General features: G+C 39.0%; 1 protein-coding gene across 1 annotated transcript in view; it reads left to right on the top strand.

Annotated features, from left to right (window-relative positions):
• Positions 1 to 23444, top strand: part of lsamp (limbic system associated membrane protein) — a 194733-nt gene extending 171289 nt beyond the window's left edge. Inside the window, exons 6-10 of the mRNA XM_062419047.1 lie at positions 2539 to 2559; positions 10815 to 10928; positions 11989 to 12109; positions 20977 to 21128; positions 23227 to 23444. Coding sequence (XP_062275031.1) covers positions 2539 to 2559; positions 10815 to 10928; positions 11989 to 12109; positions 20977 to 21128; positions 23227 to 23324 — 506 coding nt within the window. The 3' untranslated portion in view covers positions 23325 to 23444. The remainder of the gene's footprint in view (positions 1 to 2538; positions 2560 to 10814; positions 10929 to 11988; positions 12110 to 20976; positions 21129 to 23226) is intronic.
• The last annotated feature ends 870 nt before the right edge of the window (positions 23445 to 24314 follow it).

The raw sequence follows: 24314 nt of genomic DNA, 5'->3' as shown, positions 1-24314 counted from the left end.
CTCCTGTGTAGTAGGAGTGAGTGAGCAGATTAGGAGACACACACACAAACACACACACACACACATGGTTGCACATCATTGTGTGCCAAGTTGTCAGTGACAGAGAGTGGCTGCCAAGCCTGCTGATTGTGAGAGTGAAGTGTTAGGAGGTGACAGGTTCTTGTCAGAGCAAGCCAGGTCAAACTTCCTCCTCCATGTTTCCAGCTGTGTGTTAGCGTATACATGCATGTATGTGTGAACAATCCATTGAACACCAGCCCGACGGGAAGCAAGAGGAGACAGCTGCTCATCCATCTCGCAGCAGGTCTCAGATCTGCTGACTGTCACTGTTCACTTGTTTGTTTACCATCAGCACCATCAGCAGCTGGTCTGAAATCAGTCTGCTGTCACACCGTGAGCAGAACATCACGAGCACAGCTTGCCCTGTGTCTTCCCAGCCTCATTAGGTGTAGTCACTGCTGGGCTGGCTGAACACTGGAGCTCACACTTGCTTAAAGTCACAACTGTACAGAAACTCAGCACTTTTATTTCGAGTCCGTAAGCACTTTTTCAAAAGCCTCGAGTCACACACCCCCTCTGGGCGTTGGTAGCCTAAAGGAGAAGTGAACTCATGATTTGAAGGTTTCTGGTTTGAATCCTCGTACAAGCGAAGGAAGTACGGACAGGAAATTTAAAAGTGAGACACATAGTCTTCTCATGCTATTCTTTTCACATGCCCTTGAGCAAGCCAGTTAACCCCAAGTAGAATTATGGAGACAGCAGTAAAATAATACGTTCATAATAGGCAGCTAACCATTTCCAGACGGATTACAAATTAAAGCAAGTACCTGAATCAATGACTAGTAATATAAATCCAGATGCCTCTACCTGGGCACAAGGGGACACTGAACAGTTTGAGGTGTATGAAAATTACATCTATAAACCCAGCTTAACACCCACAGAATGGGAGATGTTGGAGAAATACAGTGCTCTGTAGAGACTATCTTGTGGAGAAGTGTGTGTATCATTCAACTGACTTGGTGACTCTATGATGAGGAACACTGTGGCTGTTCTAGAAGTTCTTGCACCTTATTAAGTATGGTCTTGTTTTTTCCTTGTGTTTTGTGTATGAGCAGTGAAAACCTTAGGACATTGCATTATAGTTATTTTAGAGTCAGTTTTCTCATATGGTGTAAAGTATTGGTGAATTCTGATTACAAGAAAAACATAATTTGAGAGACAGTAGACTTATTTCCCCTGTGCTATGTGCAAACTTGCAGCGTTTGTGTACTTAGTCGTGTTTTCTGTATTAGCAGCTTGTTTGTGTATCTATTTGGGTTTTCTCACTTTGTAGCACTTGTCTAAATGCTTTGCGTGTTGTCACATTGATGAAGATGTTTTCTTCAGTTGCTTGTGTTTTGTCATTTTGTCTTAATATGCAGCACTTTGAGCTTTCAGAGCCACAGAGTAAACAGGAAACTCATAAATGATGAATTTTTTTTTGTGCAATTATAACTGTCATAACTGGGCCTTTTTTGTAAAATGTTGAAATTATTGTTTATTATGAGTCCATTTGCATAACTTTCTTCCAGATCTTCTCAGACCCCCCCAACCCCATAAGAGTTACCCTAACAATCTTTAAAAGAGGAAATAAAGTGGTAACGGCCTGTCTAATAGGACATGGTAAAACAGGTCTACGTGTATGACATGGAGCAATGTCACCTGTCAGCTACAGTACGGTAAAATGAAGATTTCTTTTTGCAGGAAGCAAGTGATTTACAGGCGATTATGCAGGGGCAATGTTCAGTAACTAAATAAAACTGATAGAGTCACGGCCATGTGAAGCGATAGGTGCACATAACAAGGGTAGAACCTTGGCCTACTGTCAATACATCTCTTTAATGACACACACACACACACACACTCACATCAACACATCCTTGTACTAGTATCTTTATGTTTACCCTCTGGTGATATGTATTTCCTAAAACCAGGCCTCCAAATTTTACACGCAGGGATGCAGCAATGTGGTTACGCATTTATCTTACCACCAGTGTCAGGTCTTGACATGAAGAAGTGTGGGTGTATGAATGATGCTATCGTGTGTGGAGGTGTCTTTGCATGCACACATGGGTGCTGGTGTGTACTTGACACAGCATAGGAAAAAGGAAAGAGGGCAGATTAAAATAGTGATATAGGAGTAAGCAGTGATACTCTGTGCCTGACCTTGCTATCCTTGCTTTATACAAAGCCTCTTCTCTAATAGCCAACACCAGTCCATCGAATCTTTCCAGACAGTAATGAGAATTCTTCCCACAACAATAGCCTGGATCCGTTTATCTGACGAGTATGAGAGAAAGCGGACAACCCAACTCCCCTTCGTGGGAATTCAATCACTAAAACCTATTCTGTTTTATCAACAATTAATCTCCTTTTCAAGCCTCGGACTTACAATAGGACAAACAAGCACAAGGTTTACAGCCAGCACCATACAATGCGCGACCACGTCCAGAGGAACCACCCTGAAGCTTCCTCAGAAAAACAACAAAGGCATGTGAGGAGTTGAAGAAGAAGGAGAGAGTGGGAAAATGAGATAGAGAGAGGAATGACAATGTTCTGAAAAACAGACGGCCGCACCGCTCCGCTGTGCGTATCATTTCTTCGGCTCAAGAAGCGGCAAATAAACAGCCGTCTTGTTTTTGGCTCCAACACCTGTGTTATTTCTGCACCGCCAGCAGCAGTGGCAGCAAATGGCTTGTGAAAAGAAGTGGAAGTTCTCCTTTTGTCCTCCGACTACTGAAAAGATATTGTTCATGTAGGATGTCTTTCTCAGATATATAGCACCGCTGCCAAATGTAACAGGACATGAGGTTGAGTGAGAGGATTCTAACTTAGGTGCTTGTATTTAGAAGATATGAGACATTTTAGGTTCATCCTTGGTGTACTGATAAGTTATTTTAAGAGAGGAAGTGTGTATAATGCATTTTTGCTGTCATAAAAGGACATTTGGCATTTAACACCAATGCCAGAGACACTGAAGTAAAATGCATTTGCACTTTGAGTGCTGTAACTCATTAAGATAGTGGTATTTTACTTTGTAGATAGATATTTGCATTTCATAGCATGTTTGGTTTTTGGCAACACACTTGTCAATAAAGTCATAATTGAGCTAAAGATTCATTTAGTTTCTGAGCAGACATATGTCCATTATCTTTTGTTAGAAATGTGTTGATGAGAATAGTTACTCAGTCATTTTGACCCATCATTTAAATCACACCGACTCCTAACAGGAAGGTAGCTGCCATGTGACTGTGTTAGATACAGCCAGGACCAACTGTCCAAACACAATGGACAAGTGCTCCAACACACACACATACACACACACACACACACACACACAGATGAAAGTCCAGAGGCAAGTGGAGGGTATGTGCACGTATAAGGACTCCGGCACACATACTGTCACACTCATGCAGACAAAAGAAAATAAATGTCGCAGGGCCTTTTATGCTACTCGACTCTGAAGTTTCTCAAATCAGCTGCTTAACATAAATTAGCATTTGCAAAATAAATGTAATGTTTTGCACTGTGGTAAAGCGATGCTGATGAATGATGCATGAGGATATGCAAATGAGCACCATCCAGTTGCCAACTGAAGTTGCTGGATTGCGATTCACAACGCACACCCCTCCGCCTCCTCTCTTCCTCTCTCTCTCTCTCTCCCCCCCCCTGGTCCCCTCTCTTGCAATGGGTGGTGGGGGGCATGACGTGCATGTATGGCCCTACATAATGCGTGTTTGCTCTCCCATCCTACTGTTGTCCACTCCAACAGAGTGCTTCAATTGCCATAGAAAACTTGTGTTTGTTCACACAAACTTCAAATTGTCAGTGCAATGCAAATCAGTATCCAGCAGGCATTTGTAGAAGTGTACTTCTTCCAGGCCCCTCAATTCTTCCCAGCTCACTCCGAAAAGGCTGCTGTTGCATATCCCAAAGGCCGCAAGGCTTTCAACAGTATAATGTGTGGAAAAAGGCAACAATTATATGCATTGTCTTTCCAGCATGGTTAGTGCCAGGCTGCACGGCAAATTAGAAAATGGCAGAAAAACAATTTGAGCTTGATGTCCAAGTAGAGGTGAAAGGCAATTTAAAAAGCACATTTCTTATTAAGAAAAAAAGAACAATAATACCTGTAATATCACTGCTTTCAATTAATAATAGCATTGGAGAGAAACTGGTGAAATGCCTCATTCAGGCTATCATTTCTCAGCTACAGTATAGGTAGCTGAAATGCAGCTTATGTTATAATTTAATTATTTGTAGATGTTTCTTGTCATTTTCAATCATCACATGGTTTCTATTCACACTACACATCTGGAGCAGAGTGACGTTTCCTTGTGTCTCTGACTCTAAGGGATTATACTCCCAGTAGCTCAAACACCTACATCAGAGATATTACTTTTCAACAGTTCCTAACATAATGCTTCCTGAAAATAAATGGTTTTCAGTCACTAAGCATCACAGCACAGGTAACTCTGGATTTTAGTGGACTTGGTTTACATATTTTTGTGATAATCATACAATAGTTTCATTCAAACATTAGATATGCAGCCCCTAAAATGGGATTTCATTTGAAAAGAAACATAACAAGCACAAAATTGGAACACATTTTGACATTTAGCATTTTTCATAGCAAAATGACAGCTGCAGACAGTAGAACATTGATTTTTTTTTAGTGAACGATGAACTTCAGCGTATATTTTTGACAGGGTTATGCTTTATCTGTCAATATTCCACAGATCAGTGCTCTAAAACACCTTCTGTAACCACGAGTGTCTATTTCAGTTAACGTCGTTCTCTTGGAGCAGAAAATAGACAATGCATTTTGCCACCTATTCCTTCAGCTTACCTCACTGCAAATTCTATTGTTAGAGTAGCTCAAGGCTACTGACACTTTTGTGCCCCAACTCAAAGTACACCAGGAGAAAACTTTGAAGAAATCACTTGCAAGATGGAAATGTAATCAAAGGCCCTGCAACAAATCTAGTGCTGGTTGGCAGGGCTCAAACTCTGACCAGCATCCACAGGTGCTGTAGAAGTGAGGCAAACACACTGAGTATGCATGTGCGTGTGTGTAAGTGCATTTGTCTTATTTTTATTGCTATTTAACCCTTATTTAGGCAGGAGTAAAACACTAATTGAGATTTAAAATGTATTTTGCGCTCTTATAATCTGGACAAGAGGAGCAACAGCACAAATAACACTTTAAAAAAAACAGACTTCAACATTTGAAACATCCGCAGGCAGATGTGCATGCTTCCAAGTAATTTAGAATCACTTTAAATGCCTCCAATGAGACCAGCTCTTGATGTTTCAGGTGGCACAGGGGGCAGCATTCTTAAATGCCCTGTTTCCCAGTTTTGTACAGACTTCATATAGCAACAAATTCCAGCAGAAGTTATCTCAGGGTACTTTTCACGCAGGGCAAGTCTAGATCATACTCTTCAATTTACAGAGACCCAACATTACCCCATGAGCAAGTACTTGAGCTTTGACCTTAACCAGTTGGGTTGAGAGAAAGAAGGAGGGGAAGCGGGACTCGAGAGACAGGATAGGCACAGAGAAGCACAGCAAAAACATAATAATAAGAAACAGTACAAATAATAATAATAGTAATAATAGAAATATGACTAATAATAATAATAGGATGCATGTGCATTAAGCAGGACCAAAGCAGCATGAGGTCACAGTCCATACAAGCCCTTGATCTATAACCAGACGGTCTAAGACCATGATTCATAAGAACCTGCCAGACGAGAAAGCTAACAAATTCTGGGGAAGATGCCAACTTAGTAACATGCATTACTGGAACATGAATGTGTACAGATGGAGAGGGACTGAAAGAGATTTGAGCTCTGTGCATCATGGGAAGTCCCCCTGCAACCTAGGCCTATAACAGCATAACTAGGGGCTGGTCCAAGTCAAGCCTGCAATGGCCCTAACTATTAGTTTTATCAAAAAGGAAACTTTTAAGCCTACTCTGAAACGTAGATAGTGTATTGGCCTCTCATTCTACTTCTGCAGACTCTAGGAACCACAAGTACATTTGTATTCTGCAGTGCTCTAGTGGGGTAATAGGCTACTATGAACTGTTTAAGACATGATGATGCCTGACCATTAAGGGCTTTGTAAGTGAGCAGGAAGATTTTAAATTCTATTCTGGATTTTACAGGAAGTCAGTGCAGCAAAGCTAATATGGGAGAAATATGATCACATTTGGAGTGAAGACATTAACATCCCATATTTGTTGTAGGATGTTGATCCATAGATAAGAGGAAGCACTCTATGAATAGCCTTAATTGAGAATATGCCAATAGTTAAGTGGGTGGACTAAGCATCCATCCCAGCCATACAAAGAGCTACTGTTCTATCTATCTATCTATCTATCTATCTATCTATCTATCTATCTATCTATCTATCTATCTATCTATCTATCTATCTATCTATCTATCTATCTATCTATCTATCTATCTATCTATCTATCTATCTATCTATCTATCTATCTATCTATCTATCTATCTATCTATCTATCTATCTATCTATCTATCTATCTATCTATCTATCTATCTATCTATCTATCTATCTATCTATCTATCTATCTATCTATTTATGTTTATTTTCATCAAAATTGCAATTACAAAGAATGCAGATTTCAAATCGCCCGAGGCTGAACATAACTGACATGATTAAGTATTAGTAGTAGTAACTTCAAAGTTTTCAGTAATTTGCAGACTGTTGATCTCACCAACTATAATAACAGTGTTGATATAAATTTAGTCAGCTGTAGCTCATTAATGTTAATTGGATGGATTGGTGAAAAAGCAACAACAAAAAATTGGCTGTCTCATTAAGAAGGCTTCTGCATGGTTCTGACTGTTCATTTACACTTGGTCAAAGATGGTTTTGTGGAAGAAAAACAACATTTTATCATTTTCCATTTTTAAAAAGTTTTTTTTTTTAATGGTGAGAACATTGAAAGTTTCAGTTCATGTCAGTTTCAGACAGGTAGCCCAGCACCTGTTGAGTATTACAGATAAACAGCTGGTGAACAATTGTTGGAATCTCCCATTTAAATTTTAAACATCTGATCATTTTAAGCTGATCACCTTAAACATCCAGGATTCAGGCAGCTTATTCTAGTCAGTGGTCAGTGGGGCTAATATTAGATTAAGGAGCTACAGTGTAGAGTTGCCCTCTGTATCACTAGAGGTTGTCAGTCAGATATCAAACATTATCAGACGTTGTCAGTATTACCTTAATTTTACTGGCAAACTGTGTAGTGGTTATTAGTAAACAGAATGACAGTTTTGAATGCCATGATTATATCTGAATATTTTCATTAGGATACATTGTCTGGGAATCACGATTGTCTGTACGAACATTTTGTGCAAATCCGTGCAGTAGATGCAAAGCTATTTCACTAAATAAGTGAAACCTCTGACCTGATAATGGTACTAGAGTAGTCAATCCAATAACAGTCAAGATATTTCAAGAACCACAAATGTCAACCTCACACTCCGACCAACATACCGACCATCCCTAGAGCCAAGCTGCTAGAGTGGATAAAAATGATGCTTACTACTCATCCTTCCTTTACTTACTATACTCTTTTCCTCTCTGTCACACACTCTTCCTTCTCTATCTAGATTAGCATAGAAATATGGTGACATAGTATATTGTAATGCCTAGATTCATTGGGCTTTTCTAATGTGCTCACTTCGAAATCAGTCACAGCTCTCACTGTTCCCTGGAAACCTTCAAGAAAATGTGTTTTCACCCCAATTCACGCATGCACGCTTCATGCTCACCGTAGAGACATTAAGCCTCCAAGCAACAGCGTGGGCACGTGTGTGCACACATATACTGTACAGTCTAATCAATTCCCTCTAGACAAGATTAACCAATCTATCTTCATTACGCTTCATTAAATAGATAACATGTAAAGCACACACTCGATGTGCAGGAAGTGGTATTCTCTCGTGGGCACGGACGGATGTGTGAAATGTTGTATTGTAATTAATTGTTTCTTTCAACAATACATCACGTCCCATTCATTCTTTATGATTGAGTCGCTCCCTTTACACATCAGGTGAGATTACTGACAGTTAATTGCAGCGCTTAAACAACGAGTCGAGCCACTTCCTATCATCTCTCATTTAAATTCTCTACTCTCCCCCTTTTCGCTCTTCTTTATTCTTTGATCTTTGCAGTCACCTGGCTTTCTCTCTGTCTTTATCCAGCACCAAACCAAAGCACTGAAGAAGAGATTGAGCTTCAATAGAATTTCCATGGCAACTGATTTTCAGTCGTACCTCTCCTATCACATTACCCCTGGCAGTTCATCTCAGGGAGAACTGAATATGATCTTATTTAGACTTTGATCATGGTCCGACTGATCTTTCAATCATCATGAAATAATACTGTATCAACTGACCTCCATCTTCATCATTCACTTGATTTGGATAATTTGGATATTTTTTCTATCTGTTTCAAACACTGTGGATGGACCCAGTTTTGTAGGTATTTCGGCATTTGAGCTGCAGGCCTGTTTAAAAGTCGGACTGTTGTTTTTGGGGTGTTGTTACGTGGTGTTTTTGTGAGCAGTGCATGAAATGGCACCGCATTTATGTGTGCTCACCAAAGCAGAACAACTACCCTCCCATATCAGAGTCCCTGAAGTTGCCAGTTCATTTCTCAGGGCAGGGCACTTCGGTCTCATGGTGCCTGCAGCCCCTCACTTGGAACAGGAGCAGGAACTTGCCCAAAACTGAGACTACTGACATTTACTTTTGTGACAAACAGTAACCAACCCCTCTCCTTGCATTTCAGAGATCTCCTCTTTGCAATTTATTTTCAAGGCCAAGATTCCATCAACCCTTATTTTCTTAGATTAAGGAACGTATCAGTGGATGTTATTGTAGTTATTACATTTGCTGGGTCCTCCAGAGACTCTCTCTTTCATTCAGTGCAGATAATTGTGTCTCTCTAAGAAATACCCAGAGATCTGCACTGCTGGCATTCTGGCTACAAGCAGATGATTCCTCATTAAGTTATTGCAATTTCCAATTATTTAATTTTCTATCACACTGTAATTGCATTTTGAATGAATGAAAAACTTGAATGAACATTCATGACATCAAGTCAAATTAACCTGCTGTGCTCAGTATAGAGTGAAAATACAGGTTATTATCATATACAGCATCAATTATTGCATTTCTGTCTAATTAACTGTAATGTCACACCCACATAAACCAAATAAATAAATTGTCACGTCACAAGTAATGATATCTCAGGGTCGTCACACCGACGCTCTTTTCAGATGTGATAAAAGATGTAGTGCAATTAACGTGGCAAAACATCAAAGAATTTGCCATTTCCTCCTCCTGACCCATCTTTAATAAGACACAGCAGATCTTTCCTAATGAGATGCTGTGTTCTTTACACGGCTAATTAGCTGGATTGCTCATTAAACAATTAGTCAGATATCTGTCTGATTGTCTCTACGGTTTTGTCCCACTCTGTTCAGATGTTTTGTCTGACATTTGCAGATATCATCTCTGTTAATTGAAGCTTTCAGACAAACTAATATAAGTCAGCTTAGCAAGTTGTTGAATATTAAACACCATCTCAGTTGTAGAGTCATTCAGTCTGAGTTCTTGACCTGGCTGTGAATTTGCATTACCTCTGATGTATTAGAATATGAGTGTGGAAGCATGGTCCTGTCTAAATGGCTGCTTGATTTTCATGTGCTTTCCAAGAAGCTCAGGATCAGCTATTTATTTACCCCCTTAATCAAAACCACGTCTCAGAGGACCAAAAGCTGTCAGTGTGCTTCAATCAGAGAACTTGTCAGATGGTCGAACAGCATATGAAACCCCCTCCTCCCCACACCTTTCTAATATCAGAATTGAGACCCCTGTGTCTGAAAATCTTTGCAACATTCCCAAGCCAACATTCCCACAAGCAGGCCTACTTCAGACAGTGATTGGTCAGGTGTGTGGAGGTTAGAAAGTAATAAGTTTCAGCTTCTCTCTCAAGCCCTCCTTTTAATTTTTTACACAATTACTTTAGAACTTGCTTAGAATTTTTTTCTGCTTACACCAGAGTGTAACACCATGCATGCTTTTACGAGGAGAATACTTTTCGCCCCATCTTCTAACGTGAGCATACATATAAAGATCCATATCTGATACCAATACATGGAATGCATATATGTAGACATTTCAGCAGTGTTGAAAAGAAACCACTTTCCTTTTTGTGCTTCAACATAAAAATACAGTATATTAGACAATTGAATTTTAATCAGACTGCCCATTCTGCTTCCTTCCCATTATTGTGTCTCATTGCCCTCCATGCTAATGGTGGCCAAGACAATCTGACATGGGTGGCAATTATAATGTCAGTAGATTCAGGGGAGGCCAGCTTTACTCATGAATCATGACAATTCTGGCAAATTTTAATCTGAACATTCACATGTGGTGAATCTTTTTTTTTTTTAGCTACCACGTTTCAAGTCCCAAATTAATGTGTAATTTCAACTGTTAAAAAATAACCTAAGGACCAAGATGTTTAAACAAAAATACTTTTTACTTTCATGCAGTTTTAGTACAACACAAACACCCACAAATATCCACATGAAATCCATATCTCCTATATTAGAATTGTTAGCCGGTAGATTTTGTTGGTTCAAAGTCACTGGGGAAAGTAAGGGTTAAAAAACCCCATTTATTCCACCTTTTTTCTCTCCTTCTCTGCAGCAGAACCGTTGGATGGAGAAGAGTACCTGGACATTATAGGTATCATGCGGAACCAAGCGGGTCGTTATGAATGCAAAGCCAGCAACGACGTCGCAACGCCTGATGTCAAATACGTCAATGTGGTTGTCAACTGTAAGTAACGACAGTCTGCAGGGCGCACTATATTCCAAACTGAATACTGATCAATAGTCTCATCACATTTCATGTCAGAAAAGATGATACACTCACAGATAAAAGCAGACAAAAGTCAAGATTGAAGTTAAGGGTGGAGACAGACAGTATTTAGTGTGGCGGGGAGTGAAAGCTGTATATTTGAAAGTTTTGGAGCACCCTTCACTTCTCTCAAGATGTATCCAGCTAGAAATGGAAAGAGCTCTAGCTTTGATTGCAACTGTCATTTCCATGGTAATTCTCACGTACCACATGGTGATTTAAGAGACACTTGTCATTTCAAAACAAGATCGCCTAATTACATCTTGTCAGGGGACTATGTTAGATCTGATGAGTGTAATATATACGTTGACTGCTAAGGATTGATGAACAACTCATGAGACATCACAAACTAATCCCAGTGGAGAGGAGTTATAGAATTGATCTGATCTGAACTAATCATATATGGCTATTTTCCCAAAGTGTACTTTAGCTAAGTCTGAGTGCCTGAATTAAATGATTAAGATTTCTATATTAAACATATTTTTTACTTTTCATTTTAAATGTAAAATAGGAATTAATCCACATTGGATGTATGTCTGGCATTTGCAGTGTTGAATGATATATTAACTTGAAATTTGAACATTTTAGCTGTGATTCTATCTAAACTGATTTCTGAGCCTTCAACAGTCTACAATTGGATTAAAATGTGACATGTAGAAGAATCTTTCAAGTCATTCAGCTTATTCAGTAGATTTGTTTGTAGGTTTACTTTTATCAGTAACATTCAACACAGAGCATTTGTCAGTGTGTGAAAGGACTCAATCTCAAGCTTAAATCCCTGATGCCATTCAAAGGTACTTGACACTATAAGACTTTTTAGGAAAAGGAAATTGAAGTATTTCAAAGAAAGGCTGGGGAAAAAACCGACAGGTACTACACAGGGAGGGAGCAGCAATTCACTTCATATTACCGTGCTTTAGAGTTTGTTTGGTCGTCGTTTGGAAAATGTTACTGACGTGAGTTTTGTGTGATTCTGCAGACCCTCCGACAATAAAGAAAACCCAGAGCTCAGAGGCCCAGGTAGGCCGCATGGGGACGCTGCAGTGTGAGGCCACCGCTGTGCCCCCACCAGAGTTTGAATGGTACAGAGACGAAAAAAGGTAAAAACTTGACTCACATTTACACCACCAACCCCAACACCCACGTCACAAAGGAACACCTGTACACAACCACTAATACCTCATCTTTCCTCAGTGAGAAATTACAATTAAAGTTGGTTAAGGTTATATGACAAAGTATGTTTTGTCAGTATTTCTTTTTGGACTAGGACACTTCAAGATCAAACAACCACCTAGCAAGTACTAGTTACAGATCAATTGAAATAAAAAAAAAAACAGGGTTATGCTTCCAAGATGATATTTATATTTGACATTTTGGCCCAATCAAGGGTTAAGAGTCTAAGCTAAAATACTTGAGTTGTATGCAGCAATTCAAACAAGCCATAAAATAGAGCACAAGCGATTAGACTCCTTTATCACAATCAACCATATCATATCAAGTATGACTGATCCACAAAGGCTAGCACCCTTTAGCTCTGAAGTCTCTTGATTACTGTAATGATTCCTATGATGCCTATGGGATGGAAAACTTCACCCGTACATGTGAAACTTACTGGAAACAACAAAGTATTTGAGAAAGGCCTGACTGTACATGCATTACAACAGTATGGGAAAAGTCTTAACGTTTTAGTCTCAGGCATCATTTAGTCATCTTTAATGGTAGATACTGTATTGAAACATTCTGGTTTGGGCTGACTGATGAGTTACAGTCCTGTGGGTGACCTACATGTGATGAAAGATTAATACCTATAATAATTTATGTTGATAATGTATTAATTTTATTTGATTTATGTTGCCACCATTTAAAAAAAATAATGAGCCAAAATAATGAGATTTGCATTGAATTTACTTATGCATGACTATGGCAGCTGTACACAGACTTTGCTGTTCATTGTTATGAGCACAATTAAGGAATTATTAATGAATACCATTGCTTTAACTATTTCATTTGATTTAATAAGACAGTGAGTCTACAATCACATTAGTAGCTCTGTAAGATTGAATTTAGGTAGAGTAGCACCTTGAGCTAAATGATAACATCAGCATGCCATTGAAATTTAGCAGATTTAATTTTTAAAATGTTCACCTGTTAGAAAACTAACATAATGTCAATTAGTATTTAACACAAAGTACAGATGAGGCTGATGGGCATGTCATCAGTTTTGCAGGGATTTGGTCAGAAACTAGAGAATTGGATAAATTGCATTTTTTACCGGATGATGGCATTCGCTGAAAAGTGAAGGGGTCACCGAGGTTTTTAAACTTCATCCTGAGGGGAACATACCAAATTGCATGGCAATCCATCAAATATTTTCCAAAAATATGCAAATTTCCTAGTCAAGGAGGAGAAAATACAAACATTTCACTTGTTTATTTTGCTCACATTACAATAGAAAAAATGCTTCTGTGTTTCAGCACAGAGTCTTCTTCAGAGCACTTGGAGTATACAGGTTCAATTCACTCACAACAGCAGTTAATACACAGCTGGGAATTGGACCCAATTATTTAGGAGCAAATCACTTTTCTTATCTGATGGTCCTAGATACAGGGACCAATCCCCAGTTTACAATTACATACAAAATGAAACTTCACAGAACTTCTGACCATCACTGATTCACTAATAAGAGTGTACACTAGATGGCAATAAACTGACATATGGATTACAAACAGTCTTATTTTAAAAAGCATTTTAAGCTGAAGTCATCATTAAGTCAATTTGGTGTCATTAAACATTAAACACAAAGTACAGCTGAGGCTGATCGGAGACTCATCAGTTTTGAACATGTTAGATGAAAAGTGAAGGGATCACCAAGGTTATTAAACTTAATCCTTAGGGGGACATAGCAAATTACGTGGCAATCCATCAAATATTTGTTGAGACATTTCTAGTTATTTTCAACCTCAATGTGGCACTAGAGAAAAATCCAAGGAATCACCATAGTAATTAGGATTTACTGTCTGGGTTCCAACAATGAATGCACAAAGATTTCAGCTTATTCACCCAGTGCTTGTTGAAATATTTCAGTCTGGACCAAAGTGGTGGATTGACTGACACACATTTCCATCCCTGGAGCCATGCCACTAGCATGGGTACAAGTGACATTGTACATTGCTATCCAAAAGCCTTTTGTGAATGTAAGCATTCATTTCTGGGTTGTCAACACAGTACAACATTGTTGTCCAGATTTTTTTCCATGGGCTGTCCTTTTTGAAATTACACAGGTCAGGAGCTTTTCACATGGTTTGTCGTGAGTTGATTTCTACTCCACTGTGGCAGCAGCTTCATCTCTTTGTTCTCTGTGCCAGGAATGCTCTGTATCATTTTACCCGGTGGTTATAATGGATCTCTTTGATCCCTTTGTTAAATCTGCTCTCAGAGTGGTTCCATTGTCATATCCCAAAGTTAATTTGATGACATCATCTGTGTAGTTTGATAATGACTAATCACCCACTTAATCACTCACTAGGCTGTTATTCCATTGTTAATTGAACATTACTGTGTAAGACAGGGATGAATTCTGTGATGTTCTTCTGAAAGGAGAAAAAGGAGAACAGATTGGGTGTTCTCTTGTATGCAATTTATATACTGCAGTCTCAGTAACCCTTCTCTCATACCACAAGTTATTCCGCTGAAATGAAATTCAGATTTCCAGCGCTGCACTCTCTCCTGTGAAATTGCAAATTGTGCGACCAGACACAGATGTTCATTGCAAAGCTATCAATTTAAGTGTCATGCATGTATCTGGAAAACACTTGAAGAAGATGACATTCAAAGGGCAATGACAAACCAAGTCCCTCGATTTTAACACTTGTCATTTAATAACCTGAGAGATTCCCACCACCTGAGTCAGTGTGAGAATGGAAGAAGCTAATGATAAGAAAATTACACAGTGTCATGATCTGCAATTTTGCTCGTAAACCAAACTACAGCAGCAAAACTTCCTTAAAGAGGGGGGGGAAATATTGAAGGAGTGTCACGAGTGTTATCACAGATATGGTCTCTAAAGTAATAGGCCTATCACACCAGTTCTTGAGAAGAAAGATTTATGGTTGTTGAAATATTTTTGCATTATCCATTGTTTCCAACCTCCATCTATCTCCGTTGTTTTTCCCCTGGAGGATTTTGGCTATGTGCCTATTCATGGTCCCCCTCTCTCTCTGTGCCAGCAGAAAGTGTTATTGCACTTTCTCCTTGGATGATGATGTTAATGCACCATAATAATACAATTTATCCTTGCTTGGATAGTTAATTTTATAGTCCTGTCCCTAAGAATCAAAGCTAATGCACTGTAGCCTGTTGTGTCTTATTTAAATGATTGTTAAGGTGGGGTCTTGCTCCTGTGCTTGTTTCCCTCTCAATCAGTTTAACCTCACCAGCACACAGGTTATCAGTGGACGCCCTGAAATCTGCATATAAATCACAAAGAGGAAATGTTAGTCACGGTTGCTGCGTCATGCTTTCAAACCTCACACAGCACATGTGCAGTTTACAGGTGCCAGACTCCCCAATCAAATTTCCTAGTCATTTTTGAAACAATTCATCCTTGATTTTAGACAGAACTATACAAAAACAGGCTTCTCATTTCTTGCAGACAGCTGTCCATTTTGCCAGCTGGAATCGCAACTGTTGCCTTCAGATTTTATCAGCTGCAGCTAGCTTGCTAATTAAGGTCGATACTGGCTTTGTGAGTTAATTAAAAACGTTGTCACTGGCTGACTTTTTGATGTTTCCTGCTTGATTTAAAATGAGAATTTGTAAAAAGTTTCTTTAATATGCACTTGGTGGCTACAGTGCATACATGATATGCTAAATGGAAGAAAAAAAAAAGAAACAGTATTCTGTTATAGCAGTGTAGAGTATAAACTTGTAGCCTATCATAAGTAAAAAATTACAAGATAAGACTAATTTCTGTCAAACTGGCTGATTATACTACTTTTCAATCATGTATTTTCAAACTATATGTTTCACTTTTAATGTTACAAGATAAGGAGGAGAACTAACCAATGTGTTTGACAGGCAAATTTAAACCTATCTCAAGTACCTGATGATGCTAATGATTAGCATCCAGGATCAGCTTTCACGCTGTGGGATGTGCTCACGAGAATGTTTTCTTCTTAATATAACCTGTTATTTTACTTATTTAGTTATTTTAAAATGTGCTTCTTGGAACATTTTAATGATGTGGTCCTTGTTCAAGGAAGTAACACTCAGCAGGTAGTAAAGCAGCTGGCTAGATATACTAATGATTGCATCTCATGTTGGAACAGAGATGGATGGATAATGGGTTGTGTAATCCATTCTTTAAATCTTTGCTCTTTTGGTTTTGGCACGACCTAGAGAAAGACTGAGTATGGATCCATGCACACCACTTCACCATGAAGAAAAATCCAAGCTTTACAACCCTGCAGTGCCAGCTGTCGAGCTATGATTAGTTTAGTGAACTGTTAATTGGCTACTATTGTAATACTGCATTACGTCGGACTAATTCAATACAGTTTTTTAATCAGTTGTGGAGTCAGTTGTTAAATTGCATAATCTGTAATCATCTGGACCCCTGGTGAGATTTGCTGTGCCAGAAAATTGCTTTATAAAGTAAAGTAAACTAACTGTAAACTGAAGTCAAATGCGTGTTTTAAATCAGAATGAGCATTTATTGCAGGGTTATCATGTTTGCAGTAAAAGAGTCAAAAATCCCTTTGTCTCAGAAATACAATAATCCTCAGGTGTGGTTGTGTTACGCATCACAGAATATGGTGGGAAAATATATCTCTGGTGAAATATGACAGAGAGAAGAAGTTAGCAAACTGCATTGGCTTCTTTATTAGCAAGCAAGTGAACATGCGTCTATACTTGAGCAGCTCCTTGTATACATAGAGCACCCCAAAGCGCCTCGGCATCTCCTTCAGGTGATAACAGATAACAACATAACACCCCAAAAAAACACCAGTACATTCTCGTCATTGTTAAACATTTTTATTTACCTTTCTGTGACACATGACAGGTTGCACCCTCACAGGTATACACATTTGCACATCAACTGACAAATTTAACAACCAGTTCACACCCACCAAAACACCAAAACACAAAAATAACAAAAAATGTATTGATGGATTTGGATTCTCACCTCTCGTTATTTCCACCTTAAACACAAACATTGTACTTTATTAATTCTGAAGTACAGTTGAGTTTTATTGACATTTTCTGATTAGCTTTGATGCCTTGTTGTACTAAATCTTCTGTAATCCCTTCTTTTAACTGTATTTTGACAAACAAACTAGACTGTCATGTTTCCTGTCATGTTTCATATTTTAATTACTGATACCAGTCAAAAGCATTTTAGCAGTGTCTTACTGTATTTGACAGTGATCATTTGTTTTTCTTAATCCCCTGTAATACTTTTTAATATCTTTTGTTTCAGATTTGTTAATGCAGGGAGAAAAGCTTGAGTTTTATTTTCCCTCTGTGACAATCCCACAAATTTCGAGTGAAATCTCGACTTGCTCATTTTGGCAACTTATTGAAATCATTTCCACTTCATCGGTTACTCCAAACCAGCCACACCACAGCTTTCTTGGAAGGGGACTTAGGCATGTTTTTGGTCCAGTCACAGTATTCGGTGCCAAATTTTTAAAAAAGCATCACCCTCACCTGAAGGAGTAAACACTTGAAACTGTTAGGTACAAACTGGTGAACACATCCTATTACTCTCTGAGTACCTAACCTTGTACATAACCATCCTCTGTCAGCTTTAATATCCAACTTGTGGACCTCCATATCTGATGAAACATAGCTCATCCTCTAAAACATAAATGACTTCACAGCATCTGTGACTTCACCAGGATCTGAGAGTCTCCACGGCGCTTGGAGACCAATTATCCTCAGCAGAGACCTCAGCAGTTGACCGTTAACTGTCGCTTCCTAGTCATCAACACACTCTGTATTTCTGTATCTGCTCACTGGCTGTATATAATGGAATTTGAGCCTCACTGTATATCGTACAATATTGGTTCTGTTAAATGTGTTCACAAATGATTCTTCAATGTTGACCCTAAAGGAGAAGACACAAATGTGATTGTGCACAGAGAAAATATTAGCCACTTCTATTCAAGTAGATTTTATTAGCTCCATAACACATTACAGTACTTAAGTCTTGATAATTGTATTTGTGGAATCAACCGGTGTGTGTCAACAAAAGCAATGTTTGAAGGAGCATATTAGTCCTGCTCTTTGTGCAGTTAAGCACTTCATCCATGTTTATAATATGACAAAATCCAAACTGAGCTGTCAGCCAGTGTGACAGACAGATATGTTTGTTGTTTTGTCAGCTGATACATGACTGTCACAGCCACTGGGCCATTTTCAATCATCTCTAGGTTACAAGTCTCAGCAGGACTCTCCACTTGATTTCATTTATCATCAGCCTTGAATCATAACAGGCCTGTCACTTTCTCTGGCAGTGATAACCTACTTTAGATGCTCCCACACGCTACAGAATCAAATCTGTCCATCTGATGATTTGCTCTGGTCTTTCATCTATACCGGCCTGCAACCACAGGCCTGCGCACACACTGCGTGCCCTCCGCCAAATAGAGGGGTCAAATCATTTCAGTCTTGGGTTTAATGTAACAGAGTGGCTCCGTGCATCAATAAATGATTGTTCAAGACATCCAACAGACCTCTGCTGCCCTCTGCCTGCAAGGAAGCATGTCACATATAATACAGTAATGATGAAAACACTTGGAATAACTTCTATCCAACAAGGTAAACGTGCACGATTTCTGCCAACTTTTATGATAATGTATTCCAGTCTATTATGCCAGATGGAGAAGCTGGCAGAGACACAGGTGTATTTGAGGACAAACTTAAAATCAAAAGCGAGAGAGGTTGTGGGCTCCAGATCTGCACGTGCCAATACGTTAAAAGTTAAAATGGGCAGCCAAAATGTTGAGCTCGGTAAATGCTAATAGAAAAGTACTTTAGGGGCCAGAGATCCAGTTTCTTAGCTTTCCAGTTTTCTGTCCTTGGGCATTTGGAATCACACCCTATTTGCAAATGAAGGCAGAGTCCAAGCTGAAACTCTGGCTGTGAAAACAAAAGATGGTTCCATCTCATTTGACCTGTTTAGGTCAATTTATTCCCCTGCTACTGCATTACAATCATGCTCTATAATCTATAGAAAAAGTAGCTGTTTGCTTTCAACTCCCTGTGGTGCTGTGTATTATCTGGGTCTCTCAGCATGCTCTGTGGCCAGGCAAGCCTTTTTAATAGTGCAGTCACTTCTCATGAAGACACACTGGAGAATATATCTGCTACTGGCCTTATCGTTGGAGAGGGGGGTTGCTTTAAGATGGAGTGTGGACATTGTTAGTGCACTTGCCCTCCCTTAGGTCTCTCTCTCTTTCACTCTCTCATACACATACACACAACAACACACACACACACACACACACACACACACACACACACACACTGTTCTCAAGGTGTCCCTGTGGGAAGGACTTCAGCACTTTATCAAGTTCCTGCTCCCCAGTGAGCCAAATTATGCTGCGCCATGATGTGCGGTTTCCTTTTTATGTTAATACTTTCTATCAGCCAAGTATGTGTCAGCATAAATGTCTCGCTCCCCTGCTCAAATCCCGATTACCACATTACCCTGGTTTAAGCAGGATTAAGTTGAGGCGCCTTAAATTAACTTCACCTCATTCATGATACAAAGGTCTCAATCAGCCCAGAACAAGCAGAATCCATTATCTGTGCTGTATTATTAAAAGAGTTTTATTTGGTTGTGATGATGAGGTGGAAGAGTTCATTAGAAAGTTACATGTATACAGTGTGAGTCAGCAAATTGTATTGATTAATTTGCTCTGAAAGGGGTTCAAGGTTGACATAATTGATTGTCAGAAGTTTGGTGGTCATTAAAGCTCCCTGAAGTGCAGAGCAGAACTTCAGCAGCATACTAAATCTTTCATCCCAAAAACTGCATAATAATGATCCTGTTTGCTTTATGGCAACTCACAAAACAGCACTTAGTAAGCAGTCATTATGAAAGAAAATCATTTTGCTGTGAGCATAAATTGTTGAATTAAAGCAAAATATTGTATATACATAAACAAAAATTGTAGCTACATTCTCAACAGTGTTTCTTTGGCTTTGGCAATGTGTTTTGGTTGTTTTGCCATTTTTACAAGTTATTACATTTCTGTAAACCTGAAATGAAAAACAGAAATGTACACGCCTGGACTGTGACATTGCCTTTCTGAAAAACCACATCCTGTTTTCTTCTCTCACCACATAATCCAAAGGTCATGAATTGCTTTCTAGTAAATGCAGCATTGTGTTCAGAGCTGTTAATGAAAAGGTTTGTTCCAAAATGAGAATGGCTTTTCTGCCCTATTGAACAATGAGGCCGCTTACACTCTACTTTAGCTGCGTTGTAAAATATAATTTGAATGAAGAAATACAACAGAAAATGTAACGCGTTGACCAAAATTCGTGTGACATTTAGAGTAATTTTCTTAATAGATTCACAGAAATCTTTTTTAATGTTGTCACATTGTGTTCGAGAAGCACTGTGCCTCCGGGATGTCACATCGGGTTCAGGAAACAGCCGAATCTGGTCAATTACATTGTAAAAAGTTTCATTGTGCCCTAAGGCCGATAATGAAGACTATGCTTAATCCAAGACTTTTTTTTTCTATTCTTTTCTAGTTATAATTTGGAATATTTTATTGGTTAATTAAGCTCTACTGGGATTTTCCTTCTCCTTTACTTGCACAGACAGTGAAGACTTTATTAGTTTGCCCAAAATGTCACTGACTCCCTTCTGTCTTCAACTCATTTAATTTTCATTACTTTGCAGTTTACTTTAAAAAAATTGGCGTGCCTTTTATCTTTCTCTCCTCTAAAGGCTGTCCCAGGGTACCCAGGGCATCAAAATCCAATTTCTTGGCAGTACCACTATTCTCATGATTACCAGCGTCACCGAAGAGGATTATGGGAAATATACCTGTGTGGCCTCGAACCGACTGGGCGTCCAGAATGCCAGCGTTTTCCTCTATAGTAAGTATGCACACTGCTGCCATTTATTATAGCTCACTAGAATATTGCACTAGAATCCAAAGTCTTGCGTGGAAAATAGTGTGTTGTGCAGCTCTTCTAATATTATGGTGATAACCTTAATAATACAGACATCACCTGAAGCACTGAACATGAAATATCACAGCAAGGTTATAATAATATCTACACTGTGTTCGAAAACACTGTCATTCAAATCATTGTGAGTGTGAAGGCGAGATTGAATGACTTTCTAGTGTTAAGTGTATTAACCCAATTTCCCTTTGAATCATTGAAAACTCAGCGGGCAGGAGACCCGCCACAGCTTTGCATGCTTTTCTGTAAGCTCAGTGGTAAGAACTGAACAATTTGAAGGTAGTTTGAGAACTAAAACCTCCCCACATAGTAATTTTCAGTCATTTTGCTAATGGTGTACTCAACTCTGCACTTAACTGCATGTAGCCAGAAACTGTCTGGATTGGGAAGGTGACATTTACTATATGGGTAAAATAAGGAGAAAGTTTTCAGTTCAGTTTTTATTGTTCTCACACTATCCACATCCACTTCAATTTCCCTAAAATATGTCATTTTATAATAATTTCTCTGTCAATCCAAAATATATTGAAAGGAAAGCTGTAAGTCTTTGTAACTGTGTAAATACAGTGTAATGTTATATTCAAAATCACTCCAGTATGAAGAGAAATTACCATTTGTACAATATGTATCTCATAATAACTGACGTACCCAATATGTGATGTACTACCGGTCTAATCAATCACAATTCATAAATATCTAAAGTAAGATTTTAGAGGTTGGACATTTTTTAATGATTAAAATGAAGATATAAATGTCTTTAATAAGTGCTCTAACAGGGGAATGTTTGCAGTGTTATAAAGCTTCATGAGCTGTTTAATCAGATTTTGGACCCTAGAGGGCAGAAATACACCAAAGTAAGCCGACAGAAACGCCAGCTGGTGTGGCTAACATGTTAGCAATCAGTCACAGAGAAATGTGAATGGTAAAATATTTATATTAGTAATAAATATTGCCATTTTTTCTGTCTAGTCGGTGAATGAAACCAACCCTGTTTTAATCCACAAAACCCGAGAGGATACTAAAAGCCCAGCGGGGCTGCAGAGTTGTGTGATCATTCTGAATGATTTTTGCATGAGTGACTCCTTCCACACTAGTGAGACTTATTTGATTAGTAGTTAATTGTTTTAAAATTTTGATTTAAAGTCACAGTTTCTGAACACACCCCTTAATAGGTCCAACACAGTTGTTTCAAACACATCCGTCACCCCACTGATATCACAGCAGGTGTTTTTCATGAGTGTGCTCCAGAACTCCATTGGCACAATGCCGGTTTGAGTAGGCTCAGCATGGTTTTCACTCCATTATAATTCGGCACACAAAGAGCTCAAACAAAAAAAACACATGCAATAGCAGCATCATACAAACTACAGATCAACAAACAAGTATTTTATGTTTGTAGTGGTTGAGTTGAAATAGAAACATCCAGCAAAGCAAGGTTACTACAGCAGAATCACTACCAGCTGCTACTTGATTATCAGTTAATAAAAACTCTCTGTGTCACACCTGCTGCATCATTTGCCGCCTGCGGGTTTTCCGGCCCAGCACACTAGCATGGTTGAATGTAGCCCAGCAGCTCCCAAAAAACCATGAAAAATGGTGCAACCAGTTGTCTTCTCAATGTTCTTTTTCATATTTTAGAAATAAAATTTAAAGCAAGTACAAGCTTTTTTTGTACTTTCTGGGCTTCCATCACAGCAACAGAGTAAATAGCACATAATGGCCACCAGATGTCACCATGACACCTAAAGTCTGCAGCCTCTTGCAACTTTGAACAGACTGCAGTCAGTAGCACATAATGCATCTAATGATTCAGACTGAGGGATTCAAAAACATTAGTGGTATGATTGTGATTAATCAAGAGAATCAAAATATATGTGATCATTGTACTTGGCAGTTGGTCTACTACAGTTTCTCAAGGTGTTGGTTCTGCCAGTCTGAATGAGTTCTCTGGCAGTGACTTCTACATTAACACTCCTGTTCTTCTTCTCTCTTTTCTCTCTCTGTGCAGGACCTGGGACAGGTCGAGATATCAACGGCTCTGCCTGTGTATCTCAATCACTGTGGCTCCTGCTGGCCTGCTTCGCCTGCCTTTTCTTCAAGTGTTAATACTGCTGTCCTCCTCTCCTCTCCTCTCCTCTCCCCCGCCCCGTCCCTTCCTCCCTCTCCTCCTTCTCTCCAACTCACCGACATCCTTATCGCTACCTTATTACCAACTTTACTGTCCCCAGACTGTTTGCATCATACGAAAACCTTATGTGCTCTCGAGTACTGCTTACAGATATTATGACAAGCGTTGGGTTACGAGTAAAATGTTATAAGAACAACAAAAAACAAAAAAACAGTATGAAGGACAGAACAAGCAAACAGTGCTCTATTAAAGAATTGCGTTGCTCTTTTTAATTCATATGCACTTCTTTGTTTCTGCTATATCTTGTGTACGGGGTCCGGATCGGGTTTGGGATGTTGTATTTTTGTCTTCAGGGGAATGAAAGCAGAGGCGCCCCACTCACAGGGACGCCAACAATCATTTGTCTCTACAACTACTGAAGACATAAAGTATATTTCTCCCCACTCTCGTAGTCACATTATGTTAACTGAAATTGTAGATTTAACAAACTGTTTTAACCAGTGCATTAAAGAGCAGCAAACAAAGTATCTGCCAAACGTCGATAAACTTTAGAGGTTTCCAAACTAACGCGTGCAGAAATCAAAAAGGAACATACTGCAGCCAGTGAAGTGATTCTATAACGAGATTAAAGCTTGATATTAAAGTCTGTACTGCTATAATCCGACGCTATTAGACTGAAACACTGATATACAGCATTAGCTGAGTACGACATTGTTTCTAGAAACAGCAGTCTCGGGTCGCTGCTGCCAAGTCCAGATATGGAGGATGCAGTTAATAGAATCGAGTTGATCCTCCTGAGCTAAACCATGCGGAGTACAAACCTGAGGAAATTAGTTTATCTGGTGATGGATATCTACATCCTCATTCAGTGGCTTTGCAACCACTCGCCTTTATTCCAAAAAGAATTCCTCTTCTTCTTTTTGCAGCAGGACTCTCACTTTCAAAAAGAAAATAAAAAGAGAAAAAAA

This window comes from Scomber scombrus, chromosome 5, assembly GCF_963691925.1.
Source record: "Scomber scombrus chromosome 5, fScoSco1.1, whole genome shotgun sequence".
NCBI lineage: Eukaryota > Metazoa > Chordata > Actinopteri > Scombriformes > Scombridae > Scomber > Scomber scombrus.
The sequence above is the reverse complement of the archived record's forward strand: the minus strand, read 5'-3'. Positions and strand labels throughout refer to the sequence as shown.